Source organism: Rutidosis leptorrhynchoides, chromosome 11 (assembly GCF_046630445.1).
Source record: "Rutidosis leptorrhynchoides isolate AG116_Rl617_1_P2 chromosome 11, CSIRO_AGI_Rlap_v1, whole genome shotgun sequence".
In the NCBI taxonomy this organism is placed as follows: Eukaryota; Viridiplantae; Streptophyta; class Magnoliopsida; order Asterales; family Asteraceae; genus Rutidosis; species Rutidosis leptorrhynchoides.
The window spans coordinates 141,471,574-141,484,729 of record NC_092343.1 but is presented as its reverse complement, the minus strand read 5'-3'; the positions used below and the strand labels follow the sequence as shown (position 1 = coordinate 141,484,729).

The following is a 13,156-nucleotide window of genomic DNA, read 5'->3' as shown; positions in this document are numbered from 1 at the left end:
TACAAATTTTGGCGGCTCCTTTATAGAATATGTAACTCTTGACATTTGAAGGGAGTCAGCCACTTCAGTCGATTGTCAATGTCCCATGGCGTAAAAACAACTTTTAGAGAGTGGCTACATTTTAACGGTGTCAGCGATGCGGATTGTTTTATAACCTACCTGGTGATATGCTTAACCGGAATCTATGATTGGAGTTAAGCTATTCAACTATTCGGAGAACACAATTGGAAGAAATTTTCTCTAATCAGTTGATATTATTGCCAAAATTGAGAATTACAGAGTATAGAGAGAAAGGAAATTAAAACTAAAGGAATTGAGGCGAAACCCTAATCACCTATTAACAGCTAATTCTGTTACAACGAACATCAACGACAACTCTAATTGACATATTAACAACTTCCTCTTGAACTGTAATTTTTCTCACGTGCATTGCACCTGACCTTGTCACATATTAATTGTAATTATTTCATTTACTTTCTTTTTAATTCGAGAATACATTTACTTATTTGATTTTACATCAATTTATCCTTAATCTCCCTTCCCCTTTCCACCCCATTCGTTTCCATCGAATAAAAAATTTAGAACACGGCGAGAGTTAAAGTCATTCACATGTTAAACCCTTGCCTCCTAATACCATTCCTCCTCCCCAAGTTTCTCAATTCCATTTTCCCCCAAATCCCCTTGACCTTCGGTGTTTGATCTCAGTCTTGGCAATGGATAATATTAGTTATTGTTTATTACTTGTGCTCATTGAATTATACATATAAACTGCTTTATATGACTTTACTTGCACACACAGTATCATTTAGAGCATATATATCATCATCATTATAGTTATTGCATAAAACCTTAACAAAGTCACTTTTACATCGATTTCTATATATAACACGTGTGTTCGTGAAAAATAATCGGGTGGGTGGGGTCCCCTCAATACCAAGAACAATTCTTATCATAATTTCCATCCACGTACATAGATATTACTCCCTCCGTCCCGCCACAAGTGTCCACATTTCTATTTTGGGATGTCCCATTTCAAGTGTCCACTTTGTATTTCAACCAATGAGAAGAGGTTATTCTGGAGAGAGAAGATTTCTGATTGGTGGAGAATGAAGTTAGTGGGATTTCCTAAAACTTTGTGCAAAAAATAAGTGAACACTTGTGGTGGGACGGAGGTAGTACATGCATTCACGTAACTATACATTCACAACAATTAGATAATCCAATTACAATTGCCATTGCATTTTACTTTTCTTCAAATTTCTTCATAAGCCCAAGACTATATTGGTTTTGTTGTTTCCCTGAATACATTACGAGGTTCTTTGGTAACTGATATGTCTTATTCGAGATAGACAAATCTCCTTAAGAATTGAAGAAGAAAGAAATAGAATTGAGAATTTTATTACTGAAATCTGATGATCAATACAACAGTTACAACTTGTATTTATACATTTGACTTCAGATAATCTTAGCCATTAACTACAAACAACCAAACTATCTTGAATAACAGAATCCAACTACTTCAACTACTTTCCACAGCTTTCTTTTTCTTCTTTGTTAATTGATAGTCACTAGTCCACTTTGGTTGTATCTTCAATCATTTAGGTCTTTCATTGTTGACTCCACAGTTGACTTTAGAGTTGACTCTACCTTGAGCTGTATCAGTAACATCCTACAAGAGAAAAAAAGGATTGATTATTAATTCATGTTATTAATTTTAGAAGTGTTTTAGTGTTTGTAAAGTGTACCTCTATTTCTCTAACTGGCGTGTTGGACTTCTTTTGTGAGAAAGCTCTAAAAAATGGTTCTGATAAAAAGCGATCATAAATGGTTAATAGTTAAGTTGTATCGGGATACAAGTCAAATAACTGATACGAATCACCTACTTTTTCACCAAGTGTTGAGATGAAAATTAAGATCTACCTTTAACTACGAAGGGATTACGTGAAGATCGCCCAAAATACCGATGGCACAGAAGGTACTCTCCAGTAGTTGATCGAAAAGGGGAGAGATCACCACCAATTATATGATTCCATGATTTGTATTAACCCAACCCATCTCCTTCTTCATCTTCAATACTTCCATCATCATACACAAAACTAACCCCACACTCCCTTATAACATGTTCATCAAGTACCTCTTTTAAGAACAACGTGGTAATAGTGACATGGTCACCAGGTTCCATGTCCTTCACTGTAAACATGCAATGGCTTATATATGTTACACACTCCCCACCTACGTTGACTTCTTCAATACAATGCCTGTATCCCCAATTGGTGTTTTTGGTTATATTAAAAATTGAAATAATTGGCAAGTTTAGTCTGATTTGGTTGGATACTTTAGCACATGAAGATTGATGCATTACCACACAGCAAAAATTCAATCCCCTGAGTTTTTTAGGAGATGAAGGGAAGGTGAATGATATTGGTTCCCCGTTTGTTACATCAGTAATCCAATTTGGCATCTGCTCCCCACCATAAATTGTGCTGAATATTCCAAATTCATAATACATCTGCCAGTTAAAATTCAATTAAACCAGCTTAATCAATTACAAAGCATACATACATCACATTGATTCACATTTCACATAATAAGATATATACTATTTTTATTGTTATATAACAATGATAAACCTGGGTTTGAGATCCCTCTGATTCCGCAATATATCTATATCTATTATAAGTTTCAATGTGTCTTGTTTTAGTGAACTCTAAATTAGTCCACCCCAAATTACGTAATACAGCTTCCTCGACACCTGCCATAGGTTGGATTTTGACCACACCATCGATTTCAATGGATGAAGAAGCTAGTGGACGCAAATTCATATTTAACTTCAGTTGACACATTTCTGGATGAAATGACATTTTCCGTAGCAGATTAGTGTTACTGTTGGAATGACTGTACGCCAACAATCTTAAGGTACATGGAGGATGTTCGATTGATGTCAGCATATCACACTTACTCATATCAAGTCTCTCTAGGTTTGGAAGGGTTCTCACACAATTGGGCATCGAAACTATTGGATTACCGTTCAAGATTAAATCCTTCAACAGGGATAGGCAACTCCAGTTGATGGGAAAGTCTTCGCATGACAAATTATTATTTGAAAGCGCCAAAATTACTAATGAGCTTGAAAAATGCAACTCGCTGAAACCGAAATCCCTCGAAATAGCCTCGACAGTGCCAGAGGAAGATGGCCGTTGTAACTTCAGGTCAATTAAGCTATCATTGACCTTCTTCAATGTCTTAAATGGAATCTCACTCGTATTACACCCATCCAGGTATAGTGTTTTGACATTTTTGAAGATGTCGATATTTGTTAGAAGCTTTCTACACTTGTTGCAGTCACGGAGATCGACAAAAGAAAGTTGATGACATTGCTCAATTGTTTCACAAACCTCAACCAAACTCGTGCATTTTTCAAGAATTAACATCTCGAGTGCAGGGAATTCACAAAAACCACCAAGAGTATGAAGCTGAAAACAGTGGCCCAGATCAAGAATCTTCAAAGATCCAAGCAACCTGTTATCTTTTGAGTACGATTCACTCACCTGTTCAAATGGTGTAATTATCAGTATACGACTCAGCATCTATCTAAGAACAATTAAAATTGAAGTGGATCGATCAATCTACCTTTTGCTTGTCTCCAGGTCGTAGCATGTTATTAGAAGAGACATCAAAAGATTTGATATTGCTATAACGCAATGAGAGGTGAACTAGCTTCTTCATTGGTAATTCAGAAGGCATAGACTCTAAAGGGGAAAAATACAAGCACAACTCTATTAAATCTGTTGGAAAGTTCTCATAAGAGCCTTTGAGGATAACATGTGTGAGTATTAGTATCTTCAGATTATCCATGTTACAAAATGCATCTGTTTCCAGCTCAAGTAATGATCCAAGCGGGCCAATGCAGAGACCTTTAATATTTCTAGTACCCTAATAAGAAAAAAAAAATGCAGCAAATATTAAGAATTATAAGAAAATAGTATATAAATAAAACTATAAGTATTTTTACTAATTGACAAGACAGTTTGTTCACATACAGTCTTTTTTTTCAACACGTCGATTGAGTCCTCATTACCCCATAAAAAACTACGCTCCCATGGATTCTCAGATTCAAGATCTACAACATATTTTCCCATCTCTTGAATTAATGAATGCATATGAAACTCGCCATTCCTTACAATACGAAGAAGACATCTGTCGATGAGATGTTCGATCCCAGTGCTAGTGTTTAAATTACATTCATGTAGCACGGTTTCTGCAAAACCTCTATCCATCCCAACAAAAAGGCATGCAATATACTTAAACAATTCCTTGTCATTTTTGGACTCCAAAGATTCAAAGCTCATTTTCAAGATATTATTTACACGGGAAACATGTCCCTCGGGTCCTTTTTTTAGTTCTTTTATGCAGCTTTCCCAATAAGAAAGATCTCGATTATATAGATTACTGCCCAAAACTTTGAGAGCCAATGGATGTCCTTGACAATACTTCAAAATATCCTCTGAAACCACTTTATAGCCATCTTTAAGCTCTTCACAATTGAACGCATGATGACACAAAAGCTTTAGTGATGCGTCGTTACATAAGTGTTCAAGTGGGTACTTTTTATGTCTGTATTCAGCTTTCGCTTTGCATAGTTCACACCTCTCTGTCAACGACATGTTCCTGGTCGTTATAATGATTTTGCTTCCTTGATTAAAACCCTTGTTTCCCAGTAAAGCGTCCAACTGCTCTATACTATCAATATCGTCAAGAACTATCAACACTTTATTAGAGGCTACAGAAACATCATGAACTTGCATTGAACTTGCTTTTGAAATATCATTACAAAGTTGATTTTTTAAATCAAGCAATTTATCAATTTTCCCAGCACACTTCCTACTAATATCTTCAACGATGCTGCTTGTATCGAACTCGCGACAATATGAGTCATATATATATTTGGCTAAGGTTGACTTTCCAATCCCACCCATACCATATATACTAAGAATGTCGACTGTATGTGATGATCCATCTTTCAACCATGAACTGACGTATTCAATTGCATCTTCCTTTCCAATAAGTAGTGGTAAACTAGTCCTTACGGGTACACGTATTCTTTTGGAAAGTTCTTTAACAATTTCTTTGATGAACTCAGTCTCCAGCCTGAAAATTAATTTTGCATAGAGAACCTTGGATTATTTATTTTTTTATTTTGGCGAAAAAAAAACTTTATTACTAAACCAAGAACAACAACCACCATACAAATATAACCGATCTAAGAAAATTAAAACATAACTCATACAAAACAACCTTTGATGAGATCGTATACATTTAGCAGGATATTAAATGGTAGTAGTAATGAATCAGTGGTTAATTTTCATATAGTGTATTTAAATTCGGTCATTCGGTGGTAAGTTCATTGGATGCATCGAACATCCAACATCCATCATACTGAATTTGGATATTTCAATTACTCAAATAAGATCTTACAAACTTGGACTGTATATAAAAAAAAAAAATTGTACTATTTATACAGTATATAGTAAACTAAAAATCCTGATTATCCAGCACACAAAGTTGATCAGGATTGTCAACCTCATCAATTGTATTCAAAAAAATGGAAAAAAAAAAAAGTAGTTTACCTGCCCTTTACATCCAAGCCAGTTAAATTAGAAACTTTTGTAAGTGCTTCCTTCCATATTTCTATCTTCTCTGCTAATTTCATTTTTTTCTCCACATCTGTTTCTGCTTCCATCTTCTGTTTATGTTCTGCCATTGCCTCTCCGAAGCTGTTTTGTTGCTTCCTGACGTCAGTGGGTTCGACATGATAGAAGATGGGGATAACTATTTGTTTGAAGTTCTTATGTCGGTCAAGAATCAATACAAGTTCATCAAGGCACCATGTAGAAGAAGCATAATTCTTAGACAACACGATAATAGAAGCCCTTGATGATTTAATTGCACTCTCCAATTCGGGTTTCAAATAAAACCCGATTGGAATCTCTTCATTGTCCAAAAAGGTTTTGAGATTATCACCTTCAAGGGCTTGGTGGAGGTGACTGGTGAAGCTAAGACGAGTATCAATACCTCGAAAACTCAGAAATACGTCATACTTCTCATCATGATTATTACTTGATGAAGATTGTTCTGAAACATCTGTAAGAATAACCATCTTAGTGAATTTAGATAGTTATGAGTGATTTGAGAAATGAGCTGCAACTAGCATATGGTTTTGTATCAGATCTATCTTTTCTTTCCAAATATCAATGAACCAAGAGCAAGTCAACAACTACTTTTCATATAGAACTTGTCAAGAAACTTACAAAAACAATAATGCAACAAGTAAACTATAAATGGGTCCCACCAGGCTTATAAACAATACTCGATAATTGCAATATAAGTAGATTATATTTTTTGTCTTACCAAATACAAAGAAAAATACTATAAAAGAACGTTACATGAAGTTGATTACTAACCAACGAATCTGATTAGATAAAAATAATAGAGATGCAGTCAAACAAATCAGATAAGAACAAAACAAATGATTTTAAAGGAGGCACTAAAGGAACTGAATATCCAAACGAATAATGAGAAGGTACCCAATGTATGTACCTACAACTTATACATATCTTACACAAATATATATACATTGGGACATGCAAATTCAAATGTATCCTATAAAGTTAATATATCATTCCAAATAATTCATAGTAAAAAATGAGCAGAGTTCTCTTGGAGCACACATATAAAAAGGGAGTGATTGGTACTGCAATGACGTCCCTATGGTACCTGTTATGACAATTTACCTAGCGCACCTACACCAGCGGAAGCGAGGATATAATTTTTTTTTAGACAAACTTGCGAGAAATAATAGAAAGCAAATAAAGTAACTGATAACACGACGATTTAACGTGGTTCGGCAAAACTCTGCCTACGTCCACCCCAAGAGTCTCCTTTATTCTTATAATATAAAAGAATCCGGTACAAGAAAAAGTACACTATGAGTTAAATCCAAACCCAAGCCCCTTAGATTTTAGTATAAAATCTAAGTTTCTCGTACACTCTTTTACACTCCTTACAAGAATAAAACTCTCAACCTCACAAATACACACTCTCCATTGATATTATTGATCAACTGTGTTTTTCTTTTGTTTTTCTTTTGATCCTCCCTGGATTTGATCCCTCTGGATCACTTGATCCTTTTTTGGATGGATTTCACCTTATGCATGAGTACATATTTATACTTGAAAATATATGCGTACATGCTACACCACTTGACATGTGAAAAGCACCTAGCTTCCTTTTATGACTTCACACTACACATGCATGCCATGTACACGATGCCTTTTAGCCTACCTTGTAGCTTTGACAACAATTTCTTCAACAAAGTTAGGCTACAAATATTATTAAATATTACCCATGCAAACTTCAATTTGTTAACATAAATGTTAGTCAAAAACTTGGACTTTGTCCAACAATCTCCACCTTGACGAACATTTATCTTCTTCGTCACCGAAAATACTAACACCAAGTATTTTCACTATTGGCCTCCGTTATCCCCGCTGTACACACCTTGAATCACCTCGGTCCTGAACCTTGATTCAAATAAAACGACCAATAATCATGTGCAGCTAACCCTGTCATCTTACCTAGTTGACACCGGAGAGCAGTCTCGAATCACCTCTTCCACCACAGTAGGATTTTCCTTCTCACCATCGTCTACCTTGGTCAAACATGTCCCAACATATTCCCGACCTGTTTCCCGCGTACAAGCTTCAAAACCTTCGAGACACGAGTACATTTTGTACTCACCACCAGACGATATAAACCCTCATACTTCTCTCGCTTCATCAGGACCTTCACGCCACGTGTGATTTTCATAACTCTACCTACGGCTGAATAGCCGTATCCTTGAGAATCCACCACGCATAAGGAAATTAGATTCTTGCACATCCTTGGTGTGTACACCACACCACCAAGAGCGTAAGCAACTCCGTGAAACAATTTTATTTTCACCATGCAAACACCCTCAATATCACATGTTCAACCATCATCTAAAGTCAGCACCCCCGCCTTCTCTAATATTAGTTTATCAAAATAAACTTTCTTAGTACACACATGCATCGTACAACCAGAATCTAAAATCCATTCATCTTGAGCAGAAGTAGAACTTTTTGGAGATTGTGAGAACATCTCCCAAATTAACCGGTACATTAACCGCAACTACAGCCGACGAACCCCCAGATTTATCTTCACCATTCTTCCAGAGTGGATAGTCCTTACTTAGTTACCCCACTCATGACATTTGAAGCACTGGATACCCTTCACGCCGTCTCGTGATCTAGACCTACTGTTATCACTAGATCTCTTCTCGGCAAACCTTCCCCTTCCATGACCAACCATAGCAAACCCATGCTAAAAACGGTCATCGAATCTTCGTCTCTTTTCCCGGGAACTGGGAAGAGAGGCAAGAAGAATAAGGGTCTTATCTTCTTCCTCCATATAAACCTCAACTAATTCAAGTTGATTAACCAGACCATTAAACACATCCATGTGTTCAATAATATACCAATCATCATCTGCCATATGAAATAGCTCCACCTTAAATTGCATATCGCTATTTTCCGCCATCTCCAAACAAAAAACTATCCGAAACACCTGGATGCTCTGATACCACTTGTTATGACAATTTACCTAGCGCACCTACACCAGCGGAGGCGAGAATATAATTTTTTTTGAGACAAACTTGCGAGAAATAATAGAAAGCAAATAAAGTAACTGATAACACGACGATTTAACGTGGTTCGGCAAAACCCTGCCTACGTCCACCCCAAGAGTCTCCTTTATTCTTATAATATAAAAGAATCCGGTACAAGAAAAAGTACACTATGAGTTAAACCCAAACCCAAACCCCTTAGATTTTAGTATAAAATCTAAGTTTCTCGTACACTCTTTTACACTCCTTACAAGAATAAAACTCTCAACCTCACAAATACACACTCTCCATTGATATTATTGATCAACTGTGTTTTTCTTTTGTGATACTTTGATCCTCCCTGGATTTGATCCCTCTGGATCACTTGATCCTTTCTTGGATGGATTTCACCTTATGCATGAGTACATATTTATACTTGAAAATATATGCGTACATGCTACACCACTTGACATGTGAAAAGCACCTAGCTTCCTTTTATGACTTCACACTACACATGCATGCCATGTACAGGATGCCTTTTAGCCTACCTTGTAGCTTTGACAACAATTTCTTCAACAAAGTTAGACTACAAATATTATTAAATACTAGAAGCATTGCCCGTGCGTTGCACGGATATTTTTACGCTTTGCATTTTTTATTTTAAAGTAAAGTATGTGGTTGTCTCGTACGTAATAGTTCTTATTGGGAGGACATATATAATAACGACCATATGAAACAAAGAGTTCTTAACAGTCCATAATAATGCTTTACAAAAAAAACAAAAACAAAAAAACAGTCCATAATAATCGTAATAAATAAGCAAAAACTTCCACGAACATCAAAATAGGTAACTAAGTGCCGACGTAGACAAAATGTATGCTAATCTTCTACGAATCTCCAAAAAGCGAATGAATATATAGATTTGTTTAGGGTATTGGGTTAAGGATCCTGGTAATTGATTTGAACTTTTTTAACATATATATTTTTATACTATACTATTTAATAATTAAAAGGATAGAATTGTAAGAAAATTTATATAAGAAATTTAAATTAACTTAAATATGTAAATACAATTATACAATATAATAATCACATTATAAACATTAAAAAAAAGAATCTTTGAACAAATTCATCCAACATAGAGCTAACCACGTGTCTTCTTGGCAAGTCTACATTTGACATTTTTTTTTTAATTCAGTGTTTCTTCAGTAGCTACAAAAACAAACAAACACGCATTATATTTAATTATATATATATGTATATATAATTATATATCAATATTATACACACACACACACACACACACACACACATATATATATATATATATATATATATATATATATATATATATATATATATATATATGTATGTATATATATATATATATATATATATATATATATATATATATGTATATATATATATATATATATATGTATATATATATATATATATATATTAGATAATATTTTAAATCGTAAATAATTTACATACTACATATATTATTAAAATAATCAATGAGAGACTTTTGATGATCCGTATATTTAAATATAAAGTGATGTTTTATTCATATAAACATATAAAATGATATAAGTGATGAATGATAACAATTTAATGAGAAACTCAAAAGTTATAATTAATATATATATATATATATATATATATACACACACACACACATATATACATGTTCGAATACACACACACACATACACACACACACACACACACACACATATATATATATATATATATATATATATATATATATATATATATATATATATATATATATATATATTAAATAATATTTTAAATCATAAAAGAAAATATAGATCACACATATTTACCTCATGATACATAACTTGAATATTCATCTTTTAGTAATATGGCGTGATCTTCTGATTGTATGATTGCTACTGAAAAGTGGAGATGTAGGATACAAAACATATATATATATATATATATATATATATATATATATATATATATATATATATATTCCGAAAATATATACTTCATAATTAAATCAATGTTATATATGTACATTTATCTACGTATATATATACATATACATATACATATTTGAATATATATTACATATATTTACCTCATTATACATATCTTGAATATCCATCTTTTATTAATAATATGATGTGATCTTCCCATTGTATGATTCCTATTGAAAAGTGAAGATGACATACATATTTATAGGCTAGTAAAAAGTAAGTTAATTTAGTAAGAAGATGAAAGGTTCGTATATTTATTGTTCATTTTTGGTTTACCATATATTTATTATTTATTTTACTACTATTTAATTCTTTATTTATCATTTAATTGATATTAAATAAATAATAAATATATATTATATGTAAGTTACTAATATTGATTTAATCCGGTTCATAAAATTAATATTAAATCTTATATTCATTATATATATATATATATATATATATATATATATATATATATATATATATATATATATATATATATATATATATTATTTTGTTACAATTATTTAATTTAATTTAAAAATTGTATTTAATCTAATTTAATAGGAATTCTATTTAATACACTAACATGATTAAATAAGCTTATTTATGAGTTATGACTCTTGGGGTCACTTTTAAGATTATTTATTTATGAAGTTTTTTTTTTTTTAAACTGAATTTATATGTATTTTTTTATAGATTATTATTATATAGGTAATAATAGATAATTGAAATAAAATTTAATGTAGCTAATTTATGACACAGGGTGTCAATATTTAGGTAGTAATAGATTACCCATGCAAACTTCAATTTGTTAACATAAATGTTAGTCAAAAACTTGGACTTTGTCCAACAGTACCCCTATATGTGGTTCATAGCTCGAACATCAGCATGAATCGAAACGCACATATCAAACCTCAAATTGTTGGGAACTTTAAATATATTAAATATTAAATATTAATATTAAATACATAGCAAATGAGGGCTTAAATCAAAAGATATGCTACATATAAGAAATATGAAATGCAAATGTATACTAGAATATAAGGTTCCTTAAATAAATAACGAATATACGTACCTCGCACATTTTAGCCGAGCATGTCTCTGTTATCCCTTAGTAGCCCAACTTGATTTTCCCAGAGATTCCATGAGAGAACACAAAACTGCAATGTGTCACGTTCGATCTTAAACTATTATTTTTATTAATTTATAAAGTATTTTTAGATATATTAAAGCATGTATTATCCTTGAGTTGCATAGACTGGTTTGTCCAAATGTTTGATTGATTAGTCGCAACGGAATTTAAGGTTTGTTGGTTAACCTCGTGAGAGATGAATCGGGATATCATAGTAAGTATGTTGATGATGAAATTTATTATCGAAAACTTGGAAAATCTTACAGTATGAAATAACTACCAAATTCGTTCTAGAAATTCTTTGTGGCATTTTAGCGATCAGATGGTGTGCAGTAACTTAAACTAGCGTAATTCATCTTACCTTCAACTTAAAAAATTCTTATCATTCATCTTTAACAAAGTCAAAACAACAAAAAACAATGAAGAAAACTGAAACTGTAAATCATCAACCAAAAATTTAGTTGAGTGAAAAAACTGAGAATTCATACATCAACAGATGACTTCATCCTTATCTTAAATCAATCAACAACCAAGAATTTAGTTATGTAGCACGCCAAAAAAGAATAAATAATTGATATTGATCATTAGGCCTATTGCAATGGTGACGGAAATTTTAGAAGTGTTGGGGTGGGGTAGGTGGTTGAACGTGTACGTAAAGTGTAAAGTAATGAAGTGACGTGTTAGATCATTTGAAGTGGTAGAGACGTGGGTCGGTGGTGTGAGATGTTTTTTACACTTTTTTGATGACTAAATGTGGCGGTTTTTGGTGTAGATTATTGGTGGTGTGAGTTTTTGGTGTGAGTTAAAAGTATTGTGATGATGTATTAAATTATAATTAATAAAATAGTTAAAAGAGATAAAAATAATATTTACAAAATAATATAAAATCAATGTATTAAATCCCAAGCATGTTGCTTTTGGTATTGGATTTCAACCAATCCCCTCTAAACGCCTTAAACCAACGCCCCACTACGGATAAAATGGGCGTTGCTTTGTTCCATGTAGACATCCCACGAGCGTTGCTTTAAAGCGATAGAAGTTGTCCAGGGATCGGTATTTTTAATTTCTTTATTATTATTTTTTTAGTATAATTTAATTTAATTAGTTTAATTATTATTTTGTAATTACTAAAACAAAGTAAATCAATAAAATACACTTATATTAAAATTAATAAAATGATTACATTAATTAAAATTCCTAAAATAGTAAGACAATAATCAAAAAGTCTTAAAATTTAAAAATAACAATATATATATATATATATATATATATATATATATATATATATATATATATATATATATATATATATATATATATATATATATATATATATATATATAT

At 32.3% G+C, this 13,156-nt stretch overlaps 1 protein-coding gene and 2 long non-coding RNA genes across 3 annotated transcripts; all 3 read right to left on the bottom strand.

The window, feature by feature from the left end:
- Positions 1 to 1,351: 1,351 nt before the first annotated feature.
- LOC139876812 (uncharacterized) lies at positions 1,352 to 2,059 on the bottom strand. The gene is made up of 3 exons (XR_011768312.1): positions 1,921 to 2,059; positions 1,746 to 1,804; positions 1,352 to 1,669 (listed from the first exon to the last, which is right to left on the bottom strand). It is a non-coding gene; the product is annotated as an uncharacterized lncRNA (long non-coding RNA).
- Positions 2,060 to 2,115: 56 nt separating this feature from the next.
- LOC139874937 (TMV resistance protein N-like) lies at positions 2,116 to 6,234 on the bottom strand. Its single transcript, XM_071862327.1, has 6 exons — positions 5,628 to 6,234; positions 4,041 to 5,148; positions 3,631 to 3,933; positions 2,631 to 3,548; positions 2,363 to 2,509; positions 2,116 to 2,258 (listed from the first exon to the last, which is right to left on the bottom strand). Exons 1-6 carry the CDS (start codon positions 6,155 to 6,157, stop codon positions 2,247 to 2,249), a joined length of 3,018 nt encoding a protein of 1,005 aa, XP_071718428.1. The 5' UTR covers positions 6,158 to 6,234; the 3' UTR covers positions 2,116 to 2,246.
- Positions 6,235 to 9,823: 3,589 nt separating this feature from the next.
- Positions 9,824 to 11,912, bottom strand: LOC139876813 (uncharacterized). Its single transcript, XR_011768313.1, has 3 exons — positions 11,756 to 11,912; positions 10,534 to 10,602; positions 9,824 to 9,892 (listed from the first exon to the last, which is right to left on the bottom strand). It is a non-coding gene; the product is annotated as an uncharacterized lncRNA (long non-coding RNA).
- Between the last annotated feature and the right edge of the window lie 1,244 nt (positions 11,913 to 13,156).

Bases quoted from the DNA above. Each gene is read 5' to 3' on its own strand.
- LOC139874937 (XM_071862327.1), bottom strand. From the start codon at position 6,157: ATGGTTATTCTTACAGATGTTTCAGAACAATCTTCATCAAGTAATAAT. The intron at 3,934-4,040 runs GTATGTGAACAA...TTTTCTTATTAG, and splicing joins ACGTGTTGAAAAAAAAGACT to GGTACTAGAAATATTAAAGG. The intron at 2,510-2,630 runs GTTTATCATTGT...TTTAACTGGCAG, and splicing joins CAGAGGGATCTCAAACCCAG to ATGTATTATGAATTTGGAAT.